Source organism: Acanthochromis polyacanthus, chromosome 12, assembly GCF_021347895.1.
Source record: "Acanthochromis polyacanthus isolate Apoly-LR-REF ecotype Palm Island chromosome 12, KAUST_Apoly_ChrSc, whole genome shotgun sequence".
In the NCBI taxonomy this organism is placed as follows: Eukaryota; Metazoa; Chordata; class Actinopteri; family Pomacentridae; genus Acanthochromis; species Acanthochromis polyacanthus.
In genome coordinates this window covers 30,941,265-30,958,583 of record NC_067124.1, presented here as the reverse complement: position 1 = coordinate 30,958,583, position 17,319 = coordinate 30,941,265, and the positions used below count along the sequence as shown (strand labels likewise).

At 38.6% G+C, this 17,319-nt stretch overlaps 1 protein-coding gene across 3 annotated transcripts in view; it reads left to right on the top strand.

The window, feature by feature from the left end:
• Positions 1 to 17,319, top strand: part of col14a1a (collagen, type XIV, alpha 1a) — a 221,085-nt gene that overhangs the window by 121,374 nt on the left and 82,392 nt on the right. For all 3 annotated transcript variants that reach the window (XM_051956908.1, XM_051956909.1, XM_022194221.2), the window contains exons 28-33: positions 8,060 to 8,203; positions 8,405 to 8,569; positions 8,767 to 8,805; positions 9,757 to 9,895; positions 14,786 to 14,928; positions 16,751 to 16,860. In XM_051956908.1, the coding sequence (XP_051812868.1) occupies positions 8,060 to 8,203; positions 8,405 to 8,569; positions 8,767 to 8,805; positions 9,757 to 9,895; positions 14,786 to 14,928; positions 16,751 to 16,860 (740 nt within the window). The remainder of the gene's footprint in view (positions 1 to 8,059; positions 8,204 to 8,404; positions 8,570 to 8,766; positions 8,806 to 9,756; positions 9,896 to 14,785; positions 14,929 to 16,750; positions 16,861 to 17,319) is intronic.

The following is a 17,319-nucleotide window of genomic DNA, read 5'->3' as shown; positions in this document are numbered from 1 at the left end:
GAAAGACAGGAAGATCTCACCTGGTCAACATTTGGATTGGAGTTACTCTAAAGCAGGGGTGTCAAACTCTGTTCCTGGAGGTCCACTATCCTCTATGTTTTAGATGTTTCCCTCTTCCAACACACCTGATTCAAATTATCAGCTCATCATCAAGCACAGCAGAAGCCTGATAACGAGCCTGATCATTTGAATCAGGTGTGTTGGAACTGAGTTTGACACCCCTGCAAAAATGGCTGTGTGAAGTTGAGAGGTTTAACTGATTTTCAGGCTGAAATGCAGCTCCTGTGGAGGTATTGGGTGTGAAGGTGGGTGTGGCACACCAATGAGTCTGTGTGTGTGCGTGCGAGCATGCCTGCGCGTGTGTAAGGGCGGTTGCTATGGGCCCCCATAGCAACGGTGCCTGCCACAGACAGCAGAAAAGTGCTTCTCAGCAGCACCGCGCAACGTCTCGTTCTGGCGCTAATTGTGGGCGAACCGTTAATGCGAGCTGAAAACTAAAATGACCGTGAGCGAGAGGAAGGCTGTGGCTATCCATAGATATGATTATTTTCCAAATATTGAGAGAAATGACCGAGTTACAGCGATTTAAAAAACACTGTCCCTCCATGAGCCAGATGATTCAGTTTACATTGGTTCTAATGGGGAGAACGGTGCGACTTTGGTCTAAACTGCTGCCTGCCATTTCCCTTCAGAAAGAGCTAGGTCTTCAAACTTGGATTCATTTGAATCCCAGGAAAATTGTCTACAAACTGACCAAATTTCATTCTCCTAACATTTATCGTTTGGTCATGAGGGCGATGCGATCGTGAAATTTTCAGGCGGATTTTTCTCCTTTCCTCCACTCTACCAACTGACATGCCGCACTCTAACCAGAGCAGATTTTGAGAATTTTCACTTTTTTGAGGACTCACTGACGAAAAACTATAAATCTCAGCCTGACATAAAATACATTCCTGCGGAGACAAGAAAAATCACTGCGTTTTGATGGTTAAATGAAGTTTCTAGGTGAACGTATGGCGAAGCAGTGGCGTTTGGAAAAAAGTGGATTTTTTGAGCCGATTTTTTTCGCTCCCCATTCATTTCCTATGGGACTTTTTTCGCAGTTTTTTGCGAATAATTCTGCGAAAAAATGACAAATTTCTTAGAAAAGTCATAGCCCGGGATTCCCGATGAAGCCGCACGTTTTGATATATAATTTGTTTTGGTTCTCTCAAAGCCCTAGGACTAGTTAGCGACCGAAAAACGGCGGAAACGTGAATAAAAGATAATAATAATAAACGCTTTTTTCACAGGAGAACAATAGTGGCTCGTGGCTTCGCCACGAGCCACTCTCCTCCCATTGCTTTGCAATGGAGAGGAGAGTGGCTCGTGTCGAAGCCCGAGCCCCTAATAAACGCAGCAGGAGAACAATAGTGGCTCGTGGCTTCGCCACGAGCCACTCTCCTCCCATTGCTTTGCAATGGAGAGGAGAGTGGCTCGTGTCGAAGCCCGAGCCCCTAATAATAAACGCAACAGGAGAACAATAGTGGCTCGGGCTGCATACTGCAGCCCCGAGCCCCTAATAATAAACGCAGCAGGAGAACAATAGTGGCTCGTGGCTTCGCCACGAGCCACTCTCCTCCCATTGCTTTGCAATGGAGAGGAGAGTGGCTCGTGTCGAAGCCCGAGCCCCTAATAAACGCCTTTTTCACAGGAGAACAATAGTGGCTCGTGGCTTCGCCACGAGCCACTCTCCTCCCATTGCTTTGCAATGGAGAGGAGAGTGGCTCGTGTCGAAGCCCGAGCCCCTAACTAAGTGAATAGATAAATCAGTAATTAAAATTAGGTATAAGAAGAGTGACAAATGAAATCTATCAAATCAATCAAAAGCCTGACTGAAAAGGCATTTCTTATTCAGAAGAAATCTTAGTCTCGACAGATTTCACCTGCAGCCACAAAAGAACGACACTGAGGAAAGTTTTTATTCTTTTAGCACCGAGGTCTTCGGATGCTGAAACAAGGGAGATAATTTAAACATTTTTTTCCTCGCGCTGTCTGCTGTCTTGATCGACAAAGCCGGTAACCTGCCAGACGCGAGAACAAATCCAAATTGACATGGGTTACTTCCCACACTCAGGAGGTGATGGATCGCTGATTGATGATGGGCTTCTGAACCCGAACTGCCCTGACATGTTTCGGTTTTGTTTTCCATTTTCACTTGCTCTCGTCCTCCCAACGCCATCCTTCTCCTCTTTGTTCTTCTTCCTCTTCTCCACCTCCGCCATCCATCATCCACAGAGCCCCTCCTCTCTCTCGTTGCCCCTCTTCCCTGCTCTGTCCTGTGTGTCACTTCATGCTGCTATAATTCCAGTCTCGCCCATCACGATCAGAGGACAGTGTAGAAACAGATGTAGCACTGGCAGATATCTGACATCACAACACTTTCCAGGCCAACCGCTCCATCATTTGTCATCACTGACAGCTCAGGGGGGAAAAAACCCCCAAAAGAGGTAGTGATGATTTGGTCTGAGAGTTTTGCTTTGATTTGGGCAGAGACACGATACACATATCGACCCGTTTATACCGCACAATTTTGTATATAAAGCAAGTGGTTGGCCAACTTATGGGTCATTTACTGCTTAATCTGTTGGTTTTGTTTGTAATACAAAGTTTCCTGATAGTCAGCAGCTTGTAATAACTCAGAGAAGTGAGAGGAGAAAGTGTAAAAGGACAGAAGGACATGAGAGGATAAATGGTGGCCGTTGTCTGTTTAATTATAAAAAGGTCAGGTGGAGATGATGAGTGCAGCTATAGGAACAATTAATGCAAAGTATGATGGACAATATGCAAATACTGGCATTAAATAGAAGTGACCTACCTGTGTGGAATGATCAGAGGTATTGGTAGTAAAATTTAGATCAATTAAGGCCAGACAGAACACCAAGGTGGGGAGAGTCACTTTAATAATGTATTCAAATGCAATTACTAATTGCCTGTATTCTAATCCAAGTATCACAGCACTAAAGTAATGCAACTAGTTTACATTCAATACTAAATATTTAAATTTAGACAGCAGAAAATGAATTTGGATAAGATCGTGTTTACTGAAGGTCCCATGTTGTGCACATTTCCAGCAAATTAATGAAAATCTCAATCAGTCCCTTTCAATTTTTTTTAGCTCGAAATACTTCAAAGATGGTTAATTTTATCATGATTGTGCAACTCCTGGTTTAAGTCCTGTTCTAAATAAACTGCTTCGGTGTCTGTAGCTTTAAATGTCTGCTGCCGTCTACAACCAATTCAGGAATAAGATTCTCTGTCTGTGATTGACACCGTTGAGTACATACCTGCTGACGTAGACATAAATGAGTGAGAGGTCTGAACTTTCTATCGCTTCTTTCTGCTTGTGTGATCTTTTACTTAAAAAAAAAATCACCAAACTAATAGCACAGCTGTTGTTTTTAACTAATTTGCTGTGAGGTTTGTCAGACAGCTGTGATAAAGCTTTTCCTTTAGCGGTTCAGAGACACAATTTAAGAAATGGCTCTGAAGTGATTGCCGTTTAACATGTAGTCACTGATTTCTACTTGTTTTCTGCTCTGCCGTCTGAGAAACAGAGAAATATGTAAATGAGAACAGCTTTATTGGGAATTTGGTCGTATTAAAATGCAGTTTATGTGAGCCCAGAGAAGCAAACAGATGTAAACACTGGCTGAGCTTAGGCTGCACTGAAGCACAAGCAGGTGGCATGAAAACACAGTAAAGCACCTTATCCTTGTTTACTGGTTTCAAATCGCCCGTAAAGTTTCTACCGTCTTTGAATTTCTCTCAGGCTTAAAATCTGCGCGTAGCTCTGACTTGTGGTTATATAATTAAAGCTAATGATACTATTGCTGTGATGACAATGGCATCAAAAATAAACGTAAAAAGCCGAGCCTTCAGTTCCTGGGAGTGCATAAAGGATCTCGTGTTCATTCTTGCTCAACAGCAGAACATTTAGAATGACAGAATTTAATGTCTTCATATCAAAGCATTTTTCATTTTACACTTTCAAATTTATAACAACCACAAAACACAACAGCAAGAGGTTTTCAGGAGCCATTAAGTTTATTTTGCAATGTGGGTTACAAACTTTTAGCTTCCAGTTGGAGTGAGATTCTAAGAAGTTGGTGTAGGGGTGTCATTTATCTGTTGGAGGTTATATAATGTTCTTGTGTTAATTTATTTGTAATAAGGCATTCCAAGTCATTATTTATATAGCATGTAAAATAACAGGCGTTGAGCCAATCTGCTTTCCAGTATACATAAGATTGCCAATTTACCTAATAGGTATAAATAATAAGATGGGACCCAACAGTATTATTTAATATTTGAATTTAAGGTGACAATAGTGATGATATTATGGTTAAGACCCTACAACAGTTCATGTAATGTTCATGAACCTTACTAATGTAAACATAAAAATTAGGACTTACTTTGGAAAACCCAACTAATCCAGGGATTCACTTCAAGTATATTGGTGACACAGTTGGTAAAGTTATTTGATTTAATGGCTGTTTGGGTGAACTGACCCTTTTAAATAAGTCAGGTGAAGAGATGTTTGCTATATTATGAGAAAGTGTTCATCCAGGAGGTCCCAAACTGCAATAATACCCTAGATAAATAATGATTAATAACCTGCTAATGTCTGCTGATTGTGATATTTAGTAAACTCAGAGGAAAGAATGCTACAAACAGTTGGAAGCAACAAATGAAACTCGAGCTCTTCTTAAAGCTTAATTTAACATTTAATAATAGTGACTCTAATTGACTAGTTACATTTTCTGTTTCTATTGCAGTCAAGTTGCAATCTTAATGTTTCTGTCTGTGGTACAAATTACAGAACAAATGAAACGAGGCAAAACTACCAATGTTGAAGATTTGTGTGCAAACCTCCATTAGGTAAAAACGCATGAATTTTGTCATTTGTGTTCTCTGTGCTGTTTATTGACCAGTGTTGGTTCATTTTGTCAGACAGACTAAATAGTGGGTGTCTCAAGCAAAAAATCCTTGACAATTGGTAAACCTGGCATAGTAGTTTGTAATTTGTTAGCCCGTTTAAAATAAATTTTGCAACTCTAATTCTGCTAATAATCGCCCTTTTTACAAAATGTGTTGGTTATCTGATTACATGTTTTCTGTAGATTAAATGGTATTTTTCCCATCCTATTTACATAACACTGTTTTATGTCTAAGAGCACTCTGGAGTTCAGTTTCTCCTGCTATTTTCAGTGACTTAGACTTTGTGTAATTATGACCAAGTAGTCCTTCCTCCAGTCAGAGTTCATGTCTCCACAGTCAGTTTCACCCTGCTCAACAGCAGCAGTAAGAGCAAATCCACAAGTAAATATATCAATAGAAATAAAGGAAAAAATATAATTGAGTTTAGTCCTTTGTACAGATTTGATGTTACCTCACTAATGAACTGACTGTTTTGAGTTTCATTCTACAGAACTTCAAGTACTGTTTGAAAAGCACAATGATGCACATAAAGCATCATTAAATCCACTGACAGGTCGAAACCACCTCAGCCGCTTTGTTATGGGTGGGTCTTGAAACCTTTTAAAGCTGTCTGGACAGATTTTATTGACTGATTAAGTCCATTAGCAGGTGATCAACCCGCACGCTGTCAAAGTTCATGCAAGTTTCACTTTTTTGACAAACTGGATTGTGACATCTCCGTGTTTGTCTCATCTCTCTGTGTTTAGGTCTCATTAAAATACATAGGAGCTCGATTGTTTTCTGACATTTTTAAAATGCTAATAGGTTCTCAGCCTAAATGTGATTTCAGGAGCTTTCTGGTCGATCATTGTCGTGTAATAATAATGGGCTCAGTATTGTAGTTTATTAATGTCAATGGAATAATAAAGAATACATGTTTTCTTAATTAGTGAGTATGTTAAAATTGCAACAAAGGTCACACGCATTCATGATAGAGGCAGAGAAGAGGGTTTTAGATGATTAGTGGAGACATTTGTGCTTTCAGTAAGGCTGGTTTGACAGCAGTTTTCAGCATTTAGCTTAACTTGGGAAAGAAAATGCAACATTAACTGACTGGAATATTCCTCTGCTCCGAAATGTTGCAGCAATGACGACATGAAGTCTCACATCAGAAGTGTTAGAAATGGTGAGCAAAGGCTTTATGCACTCTGCATTTTTGAACTGACTATATACTAGGAATGTATGTGTTAAATTAGTTCTGGCTGTGTTCCCAAGCGTGCCGTTCTGCTCCGTGTTTTTTCCTCGAAGACATTGGTTAATTTCACTACACCATGCAGAGGCTACAAAATTATTTCTCTAAGAGTTATAGTTCATTCAGAGACACTTGTGGGAAGAAAATGACTATGGTTGTACAGTAAGATTTGATGGAAAAGCCTGTGTTGTTTCAGAGGGCTATCAAGAAATCCAAGCAGCAGCGAGGATTCAGGGGAGAATTTAATCCCCTCTTAAAAATCATGCACAAACATTAAATCAGCAAGGTTGAATCAACAAGACGTAACCACAAACGGAGGGAGCTGGGTCAGCGATCGGCTTAGCAATGAGCATAATCAGCAGACTAACAGTGACGGGTCGGGTCTTAATGTCCATGTTGTATACCAGCATGAATATGATAGGAGCAGGAGAGGTCTTTACTGTCGACAAAGCTGTGAGTGAATAGACTTGTTTGAGACGTGGACAAGAGCAGAAAACTGTAAAGACAGATTGTTTCCAGCAGCAAGTTACAGAAACACTCCAGTTTATTAAAATATTACATGCTAGTTGTATGTATGTCTCCTATCGTTTTAATTAGAACAGAATAGTATGTTAAAATGCTGGTCAAGTGATCTGTGATCTCTGTTCATGGTTCAGCCTCAGTTTTACATGAATTCTCCTGTAAATCAGCATCTTGAATATAAATCAGCTGAACAGACCTGTTCCTCTCAAACTACATGAATCAACCCAAAAACATTAATAGTCAAGTATAGAGGAAAGAAATAGAAGACAAAAGCTTTCATTATTGATCTGCCAGATATTTAGACTGTCAGGACTTTACATCTCTTATTATCACAGATGTTATTTTAAGAATCTTCACATCCCGTTTAGCACAAGATGTTTATTAAACACTTCAAGATTTAAATCAGTCTTGTCTTAATATACAAAATATTCCAACTGTGATTTATTGTACGCAATTTGTAATGTGTGTAGCAATAACATTTCTAAAAATGTCTCTAATTCAACAAAAGTGTTTCTATCAAATGTCATATTGTGGAGTCACCATCTAAACCAATCAGCTGTTAGATCTGGTAAGAGGCAGATGTTTCACATCATTTTTTTTTTTATTTTAATTTTAAAAAAGTTTATTATGTATTTATTTGTTTTAGTTTTATTTAACTTAACTCCTAAATGCTACACATTTGTCCATCTCAAATCTTATCATTTCTTGTTTGCGTCAAACCTTATACTTTTATTCATCTTTAGAAACCCCAACAACATATTATAGTATACACATTATAGTTGTGCTCATTTTGAAATCATTCTCTTAAATATCAACTCTTCTTGGTGGTTCAAGCAAATGGCTTTTTAAATTTAAAATTTCTTCTTGATTCATGGTTTCCAGTGTTGCTTTTGAAGAGTTATTCATCAAGAAGTAACTTATTGACTGCTTCAAACATTAACACAGTTCTAAATGAATACATTTCAATGTATTTCAAAGTACCATGCCCTGAAGTCGTGCCATTGATGAAGAGCAACTGTGGCACTGAAATGTTGTTGCCTTTGTCATTGTAACATTAGTGCGAGTTCGTATCAAGTCAAACAGAAATCTAACCAACGTGAATTGTACGGAGGTCGATGGTGATCAATTCTGTGCTGGTGTGGCTGATCCTGAATGAGGCTGTTGATTGTGGAAACAGCTGAGGCAAGTTAAACATGTTTTCTGTGATTAGTGCAGTTTTTTGCCTTGAATGAAAATCAAGAAAAAAATCTAAAACATCACATGGTGACATACGTGGTTAAACATGCAAACATACTGTGATAATTGGGCTATTTTGTCTTTTATTAGGTCGAGCCATCAAGCATGTGAAGGAATCGATTTTCACCTCAGAGGCCGGAGCCAGAAGAGGAGTTCCTAAAGTCCTGGTTGTTCTCACTGACGGACGGTCGCAAGATGATGTCAACAAAGTGTCCAAGGAGATGCAGATGGAAGGTGGGTATCTTATTTACCAAACACACAAGTAAAATATTTGCTTAAGAAAATGGTTTATTACATGGAAGATAGCAGACAATTCTTTGATGCTTTGTGAACCGTTTGCCTCAAGTTGTAAACCCATAACTCAATGTGTTATGTTAGACGATCGAATCCATCCCACTGACGTTAATGAATCGTCTCATTTAACTCCACTTCCAGGCTACATCATCTTTGCGATCGGCTTTGCGGACGCAGACTACGGCGAGCTGGTGAACATCGCTAGCAAACCCAGCGAGAGACATGTCTTCTTTGTGGATGATCTGGACGCCGTGAAGAAAATAGAAGAGCAGCTCATTACGTTTGTGTGCGAGGCTGCCACTGCCAGTGAGTAACACCAGCTCATGTTTAAAACAGAGAGAGGGGAGTAAGAGACCAGGAGGAAAATGAGTTAGTCAGACAGGGATACAGACAGAGGAAAAGAGGGCAAAAGAAGACTTTTGGAGAATGTTTGGAGAAGGACAGGAAGGAATAAGGGATTTATTTGAAAGTTAATAATCTAATAGAGTTCTTCTGTCTTTCAGCTTGTCCTTCTGTTTTGATGAGCGGGAACACGATGGCAGGTAAGAGGTTCAAATGACAGGACCCATATAAGGTCCATCCACTGCACTAATCCTCTAGACAAGTCAATTATAATGACAGCAGCAACATAATGATACTCCAGAGGGCTCTATGACGAAGCAAGATTAGTGTCAAAGTTTTTAGCATCACAAAGGTGGTTTTCTTTTAACCTGCTAGATCACCATGGTAACTGATGCTGCAGCGTTTTGAATGTGAATCAGCTGTAAGAAGTGTCTCCCTTTAACTAGATTGTTTACCGATTCTTTCTGAGCAATACAGATTCTCAGCTGAGGAAATATATTTTATTTGCAAACCTGTTGAGCTGTATATAATTAAAATCACTGAATGAAGCCGTGTAGTTACAGTATCTTACACTGTATGCATCATGTTACTATGGGAACCCAGCATGTATTCAGCTGGTGATGCAGAAACTGTATAATGCTGTTTTTTATGTCCATTTACATGCTGGTACTGCCGCTGATAGCACATTGATTATTCTACTGGTATTTATTACAACAAATATTCACTGAGTAACATTAATTTCACTTTCATTTAGCCAAAAATAAAACTGGTATCCTGCATTATGAGACAGTGTCAGACCTAAATGCACTTCAATACAATGTCATGTTTATACATCTGAAGTTTGAAGTTTAATGTGCACCTGCCAGTTAGAAATAAGCAGCTGCATTGATCAGTAAAATAAATATGTAAACGGCATTCTTGTCTTGCATTATCTGCAGGAGCAGTGCTTTTTCACCATCATAAATTTTTATATCCCTTGTTGCTCTCCATGAAAGCAAACCTGTTGACTGAAGCAGCTGCACACCATCATTTCAGATCACATGATGCGTTAAACTGCCCCTGTTTTATGTATGAGGCAAAAAAAAAACAAAAAAAAACAGCTGATGATTATATTGAGAGGGATGCTATTCATGAGAATGATTCTGCCGCAGGTTTCCGTATGATGGAGAAGTTCGGCCTGGTGGAGAAGGAGTACAGCACCATACCTGGAGTTTCCCTGGAGCCCGGTTCATTCAACAGCTTCCCTTGTTACCGGTTACACCGGGACGCCCTGGTGTCACAGCCCACCAAGTGAGTAAGGACCGGTCGAGTCTAAAAACACAGAACAAGCTACAGCAATTTCTGTTTGCAAGTTTATTTTCCAGATTTTCGGCTTCAGTTGGCATATAGTAAAATTATGCATCATAGCATCATCTGGTGAGGAACTGGACTTGTCCAGATTCATGTGCTTAAATAAGTCTCCATTTGTTCAGCTCCTGCTCTTATTGCTCCCACTGCCAGTTATCCTCCTCTCTATCACAGCTGAATGCACAATTTAGCAGTTCTTAATGATGTGTTTTTCCTTTTCTATATCAGAATACTGTAATCAAGGCAAACCGCAATCTCAAAGCAGCCAAGAATCCACTGATCAAATTACTTTTTCATGTTCATGTTCTTGGCTGACAGCATAAATAAAGCTCAGCTTGTCCCTCATGATTAGCGGAGCTGCAGGTGACAGTTTGTTCAGGGATATTTTTTTTCATTCAGGTGTCATAAAGATCAAGATCTAATCTGCAAGAGACATCTGAGACTAAATTGCAAATATACAGGGTTATAAATAAAGAGGATTTGGTCCAAAGAGTCATCATTACAGACACATTCATTTATAAATCATGCTGTAATCAAAAATATATGCAATGCGCGCATTCTGGGGGTACACACTAAGACGTGAATCTGTAAAATAAGTTAAAAAGTGATGACTGCTCATTAGACTTTGTCCTGTGCATAGTCCACAGGCGAGGTAGATTCACTGTATATCATTGGTGGTTAAAAAAAAAAGGGAACAAAAAAAACAAGTAAACTTTCAATTTTCATAGCTTATTTTTATTGTATCTATTGTGAGAAACAGAACATACTCTACTTTTCAGTGGTGTCCAGTTAAAAAAAAACTGTCAACATTTTTGCTGTTATTTAATGGTAAACCTATAATTTAAAAAAAAACATTTTGTGATTTAATGATGTATCTGTCAAGAAAAATAGGGTATTTTATGAGTGTACCCACAATAAAATGCCAGACATTTGTCTTTTACAAAATAAAAACTGCAAATGTTCTAATAAAATATCTGAAATGTGGTGGCAGCTCATTGCATGGATTTTGTCTACTTTAAAAAATAGGTAGCTTTATGGTAATTTATCCTTCACCTGCTGTAATTTCAAATAAAAAAAACATGTCAAAATTATATTTAAAGCGCTAAAGACGTAACTTTCTTTAAGTTAGTGATGTATTTAAAGTAATAATACAGTAAAAAATCGCAAACAAATCTGTAAAAAACTTTTTTCATGACGTTCATGTATCTCTTTAAAAAAACGGACTAAAATTTAATGGAAATGCTTTCTTTATTCTCTGAATTATTCCAAGTGTGCAAATTCCTTCTAGTCTCTCCTAACACTTACACAGATATGAGCACAATTTTTTCAACTTCTTTAGATTTTTGTCAAAAATGTAAATAAATGTAAATATTAGTGTTAGTTACATACTGTACATAATTTGTTTTAAAATATACAGTAATACAGCTGTTCATCCACAGATATTTCTTGAAGTCTAGCACACAGTATCAGTCATCAGTCATCATTTCTTCTACACCTCATCTCACATTATCGCAAAGACACACATCCTTTTATACAAAGCATGCTTTCTTCAGTCTTTCAACCATTTATTTTTAGCGTATTCTCCAATTTAGCCATCTGTGTTTGCTTGCTAAGTGCCTCTCCCTTCCTCCTGGACTTGGTTAATGGTAGCAGTCAGTGGTCAGCGGGACAATGTCCAACCAGAGAACTTTGAATCATCAGCCAGCAGCACACACTGGATCCTTAAACTGTTCAGCAGCAGTGCCAATGAAAATAACTGAACTTTTTGGCTAATAGAGAAGCACAAATGTGAAAGCAAACGTCTCTAAATCTTTGCTTTGATTATCTTTTGGCATACAAGGATGTAAGCGTCACTCATAACATCTGGGGCACGATACACTTGACCTGTATATCCTATGAGCAGCATTTGCCCCCAATGCCGACAACAATTGCAGTAATACATCATGAATAATAATAGCAATTATTATAATTACTATAATTCATAGATTTTCTGCTGCCATTTAATACGAAAACACACTGACAGTTTTAATCCTTTTTTAGGGCCTCAAGCCAAATTATTTTGTTTATGTAGATTCTCAGTCATCCAGGTCATGGTGATACTGAGCGCTTCAGTAGAAAACACCTGAACAATAGTTTAAACAGAGGAGGGAGTCCATGAATCCTCCTCAGGCAGTCACACAACTACTCACGGCTTGAATCACAGAAGTCATAACATGCCATAAACAATGTAATTTGGGATATAAATAAATAAATTCCCCGTCAGTCAGTCAGAACTGAACAAAAAAAAACAAAAATCATGAGAGATGAATAAAAACCAAAGAAGAAGCCTGTTTGCTTTCCGCTGAAGCACTCAAATGCTGAGATGAGATGGTGAGGTAACCCTTTATTAATCTTACAGTGGGGAAATATGCAGTGTTCAAGCAGCAAAGACAGTGCCAACATTTCAAAAAATGTAGTGCAGAAATAAAAATAAACCTAAATATACATAAGGACTAGTTATAGAAATGTCGTCAGCGGTGTTGCACAGCGTCTTTCTTGCATAGAAATACTGAAAAGTATTAATATTGCACAGATTATTCTCTATATTGCACAAATTGTACATAATATACAATGTTCAGAGTGCAGTGTTTTCCCAAATTAATAGAAAAAATATAAATGTCTAAAAATACTTGAAAAACATTCATCAAGAGTTGGAGTATTCGGTCATGTATTCAAAAGGTTTACTACAGATGCGTGCTGTGATTACCACTCACTGCATGTGTTGCCATTAGATTTTGTAACAGCAACGGGGCATACTCTTCTGCAATTTATTTCTAGTGTAATAAATAGTTAGGTTTTTTTCAGTAATTTAGCTTGTCCAAGCAGCCCACAGCAACACAGAGGCCACTGCAAAATCATCAGGCTGTGATTAATTCTCTGCTTTCCAATTATAGATACACACTGCATACAGTATATTTTTTGAATTTCATTTAACTTTTAATTTTCGGAAACAGGAAACAAAAATGGGAACGATCATAGTGCTTAGTTTGATTAAACTGAGCCCAGCTGGTAATTAATAAAATGCAAGGGAAAGACGTCTAAGGTCAGGTTTCGGTATGAGTTTGCTTTGTGTTTTTTAAGAGGGTTTAATTTTTCCGATTTAGACCATGAAGACAATAATTCATGGGTGTTAGGAGATGTTTGAAGGAAATGACTGAAAGACCAGGTGCTTCCGAGTGCAGGTTAGAAGCCTTAATGCCTCTCTTGCACTGCACTATAGCAGGGATGTTCAAGTGTAGAATTGTTCTGTACAGAAAGAGTTCACATTCAAGGTGGCAAGAGGTTCAAACAATGAGGTAAATGGCTGCTTTCATAAGCAAGCCAGTCAGAGGAAAATGGGTCTTGTAGTGGGGTCCTTAAAGAGCATTGAGCTAATACAGGCTCAACCAAAGAACCGGATAACAGGCAGTATGAGGTAAATAAGGATTTCTTTGAACTGCGACTCATGCAAAGTTATTCTAGTGGTGTTCCAGATTAAAAATACAGAGCTGAAATGAGCATAATAGGCCCCCGTTAACTTCAGCTTCCTGTTCTGTGATTGTGCGGCTTGTGAAAAAAGACATTGTCAAACGCTCAGAAAAGTTGAAGCCGAGACGATTTAAACCTGAAGCGCTCGAAGGCAACCGTACAAAAAAAGGCAAGGCTCTGTGATCAAAAAGAGGCTGACACTCAAAGTCAGTCTGTGGCAGATGAAAGCACTCTAAAAGCATTCACAACAGCTGAAAAGAGACAATGGCACTTTTAAAAGACACCTCGTGGATACATGCCTTTAGGGCACAACTAAAACTTAGTGTGTGTGAAAGTGTGTGTGTGTGTCTGCTCTTCACCTTTCTCAAAAACCGTTTATCTGACCTAGTTCACACTTGGCGGCTGTATTGTTGGGGACCCGAGGAAGTGCAGTGTCAAGTTTGAAGCCATTTGGATGAGCTAAAAGTTGTTCTCTGATGCACATTCAGAGCAATATTCTCAGTGGGCCTTTGGCTATCTGTGGCCAAAGGCGTGACTTCAGATTTTCGTCAGAGAATTTAACTACTGGTAGACACACAAACAGACATATCTATTTGTTAAAATGTTGGTTCTAATAATAGAGAATATCCGCAAAAGAAATTGCAAGCACTGATCAATGGAACCTGACTGCAATTTATCTGATAGACCCATGCCGAATTAGGGGATGTCATCTGGTACAGACATAAATACGCAGAGAAAAGCAGTATCAACTTTTCGTTCTTTGTTGTTTAGCTGTAGTACTGTATTTGTACAAGCAGAATGTGACATTTGGTTGGTATTGTATTTGTCCTTCTCCTCCTCCGCTGTGATTGGATGACTTGGCGTACAGTGGCGAGTTTGGTGTTTTTCCAGGATGTGCATTTTTCAGCAAAACAGGAAATGTGCAATGATCAGTGTGCGAGATGCACAGATTGTCTTTTAACTGTAATTGTCTTGCTGGTAGCACTTTTATTATAGTATGAATCTGCAGTGCTCCCATTGCAAACAATTGGAAAAAATATGCTGTGTTCTGGAAAAAACACTTGATGAACACACTCCTATAATGATAAAATGTTGCAGACAATAGGTGGAGTCGCAGGAAGCAACAGCTCCTCTCATACTTGACCAACAGATGAATGAACCAGGACTTAAGCAAAAATCTTTTCTTCCAAACACAAGAATTTATGTATAAATTCATGTTGCATTAACTGGTATGTATGAACGCCTAATTATTTTACAGAGCTTGTGTGGTTTGTTTTTGACTTCTTCTTACTAATAAATATGCTTTTCCTTTCACTTATGTTCCAGGTACCTGCACCCTGAAGGGTTACCCTCCGACTACACCATTTCTATGATGCTCCGCCTGCTTCCTGAGACCCCACAGGAGCCCTTTGCCTTGTGGGAAATCCTCAACAAGGACAACGAGCCATTGGTGGGACTAATCCTCGACAGTGAGTTTGAATCACTTACGTTTTTGCTTCTTTGCCTTTTGACTTGTCTCACCTCGCCTCATAACAAACACTTTTAACACACTCGAATAGCAGGTGTGCGCTGCAGCTCCTGCTTTTCCTTCAAATAAACAGAGTTCAAAATGCAGTGGATTTTTGAAGTGAGTCTGCAGAGATATCACTAATTACAGCTGGCTGCTACATTAACTACGTTTTGATCCACTTTGCTGTATGCATCTTTTAAAAACCAACATCTTTAGCTTCCATTTCAAACTGAGTGACTATTGAGACTATTTTTTTTTTTTAACCCTCTCTGAATCAGACTGGTGACTACTATAGGAGAGAACCATAACCTCAGATCCACAGCAGTTGGGCCTGCAATGGTTTAGACTTCACACCCAAAGATCCCAGTTTGATATAAAGTCAATTTTAAGTCAATACAGATGGAAAGATGATAATAAAAGTCACCATTCTGCAGTAGCTGCAGTCATGTAGTTTAAATGTTTGTGTTAGACTTTGATAAGTGATATCACAGAAGTTCTGCACACTAGGTGAAGTCACCCCAGGTGTCAACCTTCAGAGGCGTTTCGGACATCATCGACTTGGAGGACACCCAGGGCAGACCCCCGACCTGCTGCAGAGAGCGTGTTACCATCTGGTCTTGATGATTTTGGGGTCCCCATGGAGTAGCTGCAGGGGAAAAATAATTTGTCTGCTCTGGTTTCCCAGATGATTCTGGTACTTAGTAAGAAAAAGAGTGGAAATATTGAATAGTAATTTGTGTTTGCGTTATTAAGTATATGTGGTTACTCTAATAAGTAGCATATCTGTAATAAAAAGAAAAGCTATTATTGTTGGTACAACCAGTATATGTATGTTTTTGTCTTTTAAATTACATTACATTCAACTTTATTGTCATTACACATGTACAATTTGGCATCTAACCAGAAGTGCAATAAACAGACTAGAGGACTGTAGACTCAGCACAACTCCAGAACACAAGCTGAAGATAAAACGTAAACACAAGCTTAGCTGTATATGCTGTCCAATGTAAGAAGGAATGCACAGACTTTTACATTAGGGAGACTAAACAACCGCTACACATAGCATAGGACAGGAGAGGCAATTCCTCAGGGCAAGACTCCGCAGTCTACCTGCATCTAAATAAGGGACACTCCTTTAAAGACAACAATTATCATCACATTCTTAGCAAGGAACACAGATGATTTTAGAGAGAAAGTAAGGACATTACACCTCTTACTATGTACTTAGAATGCAGTCTAAAGCTCCTTCCCCAGAAAGTTTTGTTAATGAGCAGACAGTTACGTCATTTGGGGGATTGATAATCTTGATCTCCCCGTCAGTGAGTTCCAACGAAAGAAGCCTGTTGGATGAGAGGTGAAATGTCTTCAAGAACAAAAGGAGTTCCATTTTTTTTCTACTCAGTCTTAGCAGCTGAACAATGGGTTTTGGGAATTAGCAATAGTGATGGACTTTTCTTTCCAGGGATCTGTTAACTTTTTTCAGGTTTTATCCTGCAGAGATGATATTATTAATATTAATATTATTCATATTATTAAACTAATTGTCCACAGTAATATGCAGTCGTCAGATTTATTAGTCAGTCATGTCTGACAAAAAAAAATCTTTCTCAAAAAATAATCTTGAGTTTTCTATGCAATGTATATTTGTTGCTAATGTTGTGCAGCCCAAGAAATTACTGGGGTGTAATAGCAGGAGACCATTGTGTCCACGTCCAGTTTTTGCTGTATGAGAACATCAGTCGTTTCTCTTATTCCTCACCAACAGCTCTGTCTTCCCATAGACTCTGGAAAGACGTTGACATTCTTCAACTATGACTACAAAGGAGACTTCCAGACCGTCACCTTTGAAGGAACAGAAATAAAAAAGATCTTCCATGGCAGCTTCCATAAGGTCAGTTTTTTAAAATCTGCATGCTGAAAATAACTGAATGAGTTATAATAATAATAATAATAATAGATTTATACACGTAGCACTTAAGCAATGGTTTAAAGAGTGAATGACTGATGCAGGAAACACAAGATGTCCAGAAGGCAACATTACAATAGTAAAGCAAAATAAAGCAAGGCAGCATTGGGGTTACATGAAAATGAAGGTGAAACAAAGAAACTGATGCAAAAATACAAAATGCATCATGTCACTGTCAATCACTGAATGCAAATAAATAAGAGCGAAAGACATATTAATGCTGAACAATAAAGCTAACTTTCTATGAATATGAGCTTGATTTAGAAGAAATCACTGATTCTGAGAATCTTATCTCCTCAGACAGGTTGTTCTAGAGCCAACAGGACCTTGATGTTAAAAGTATGGTCACTTTTAGGTTTTAGTCTTGATTTTGGAACAACTAGA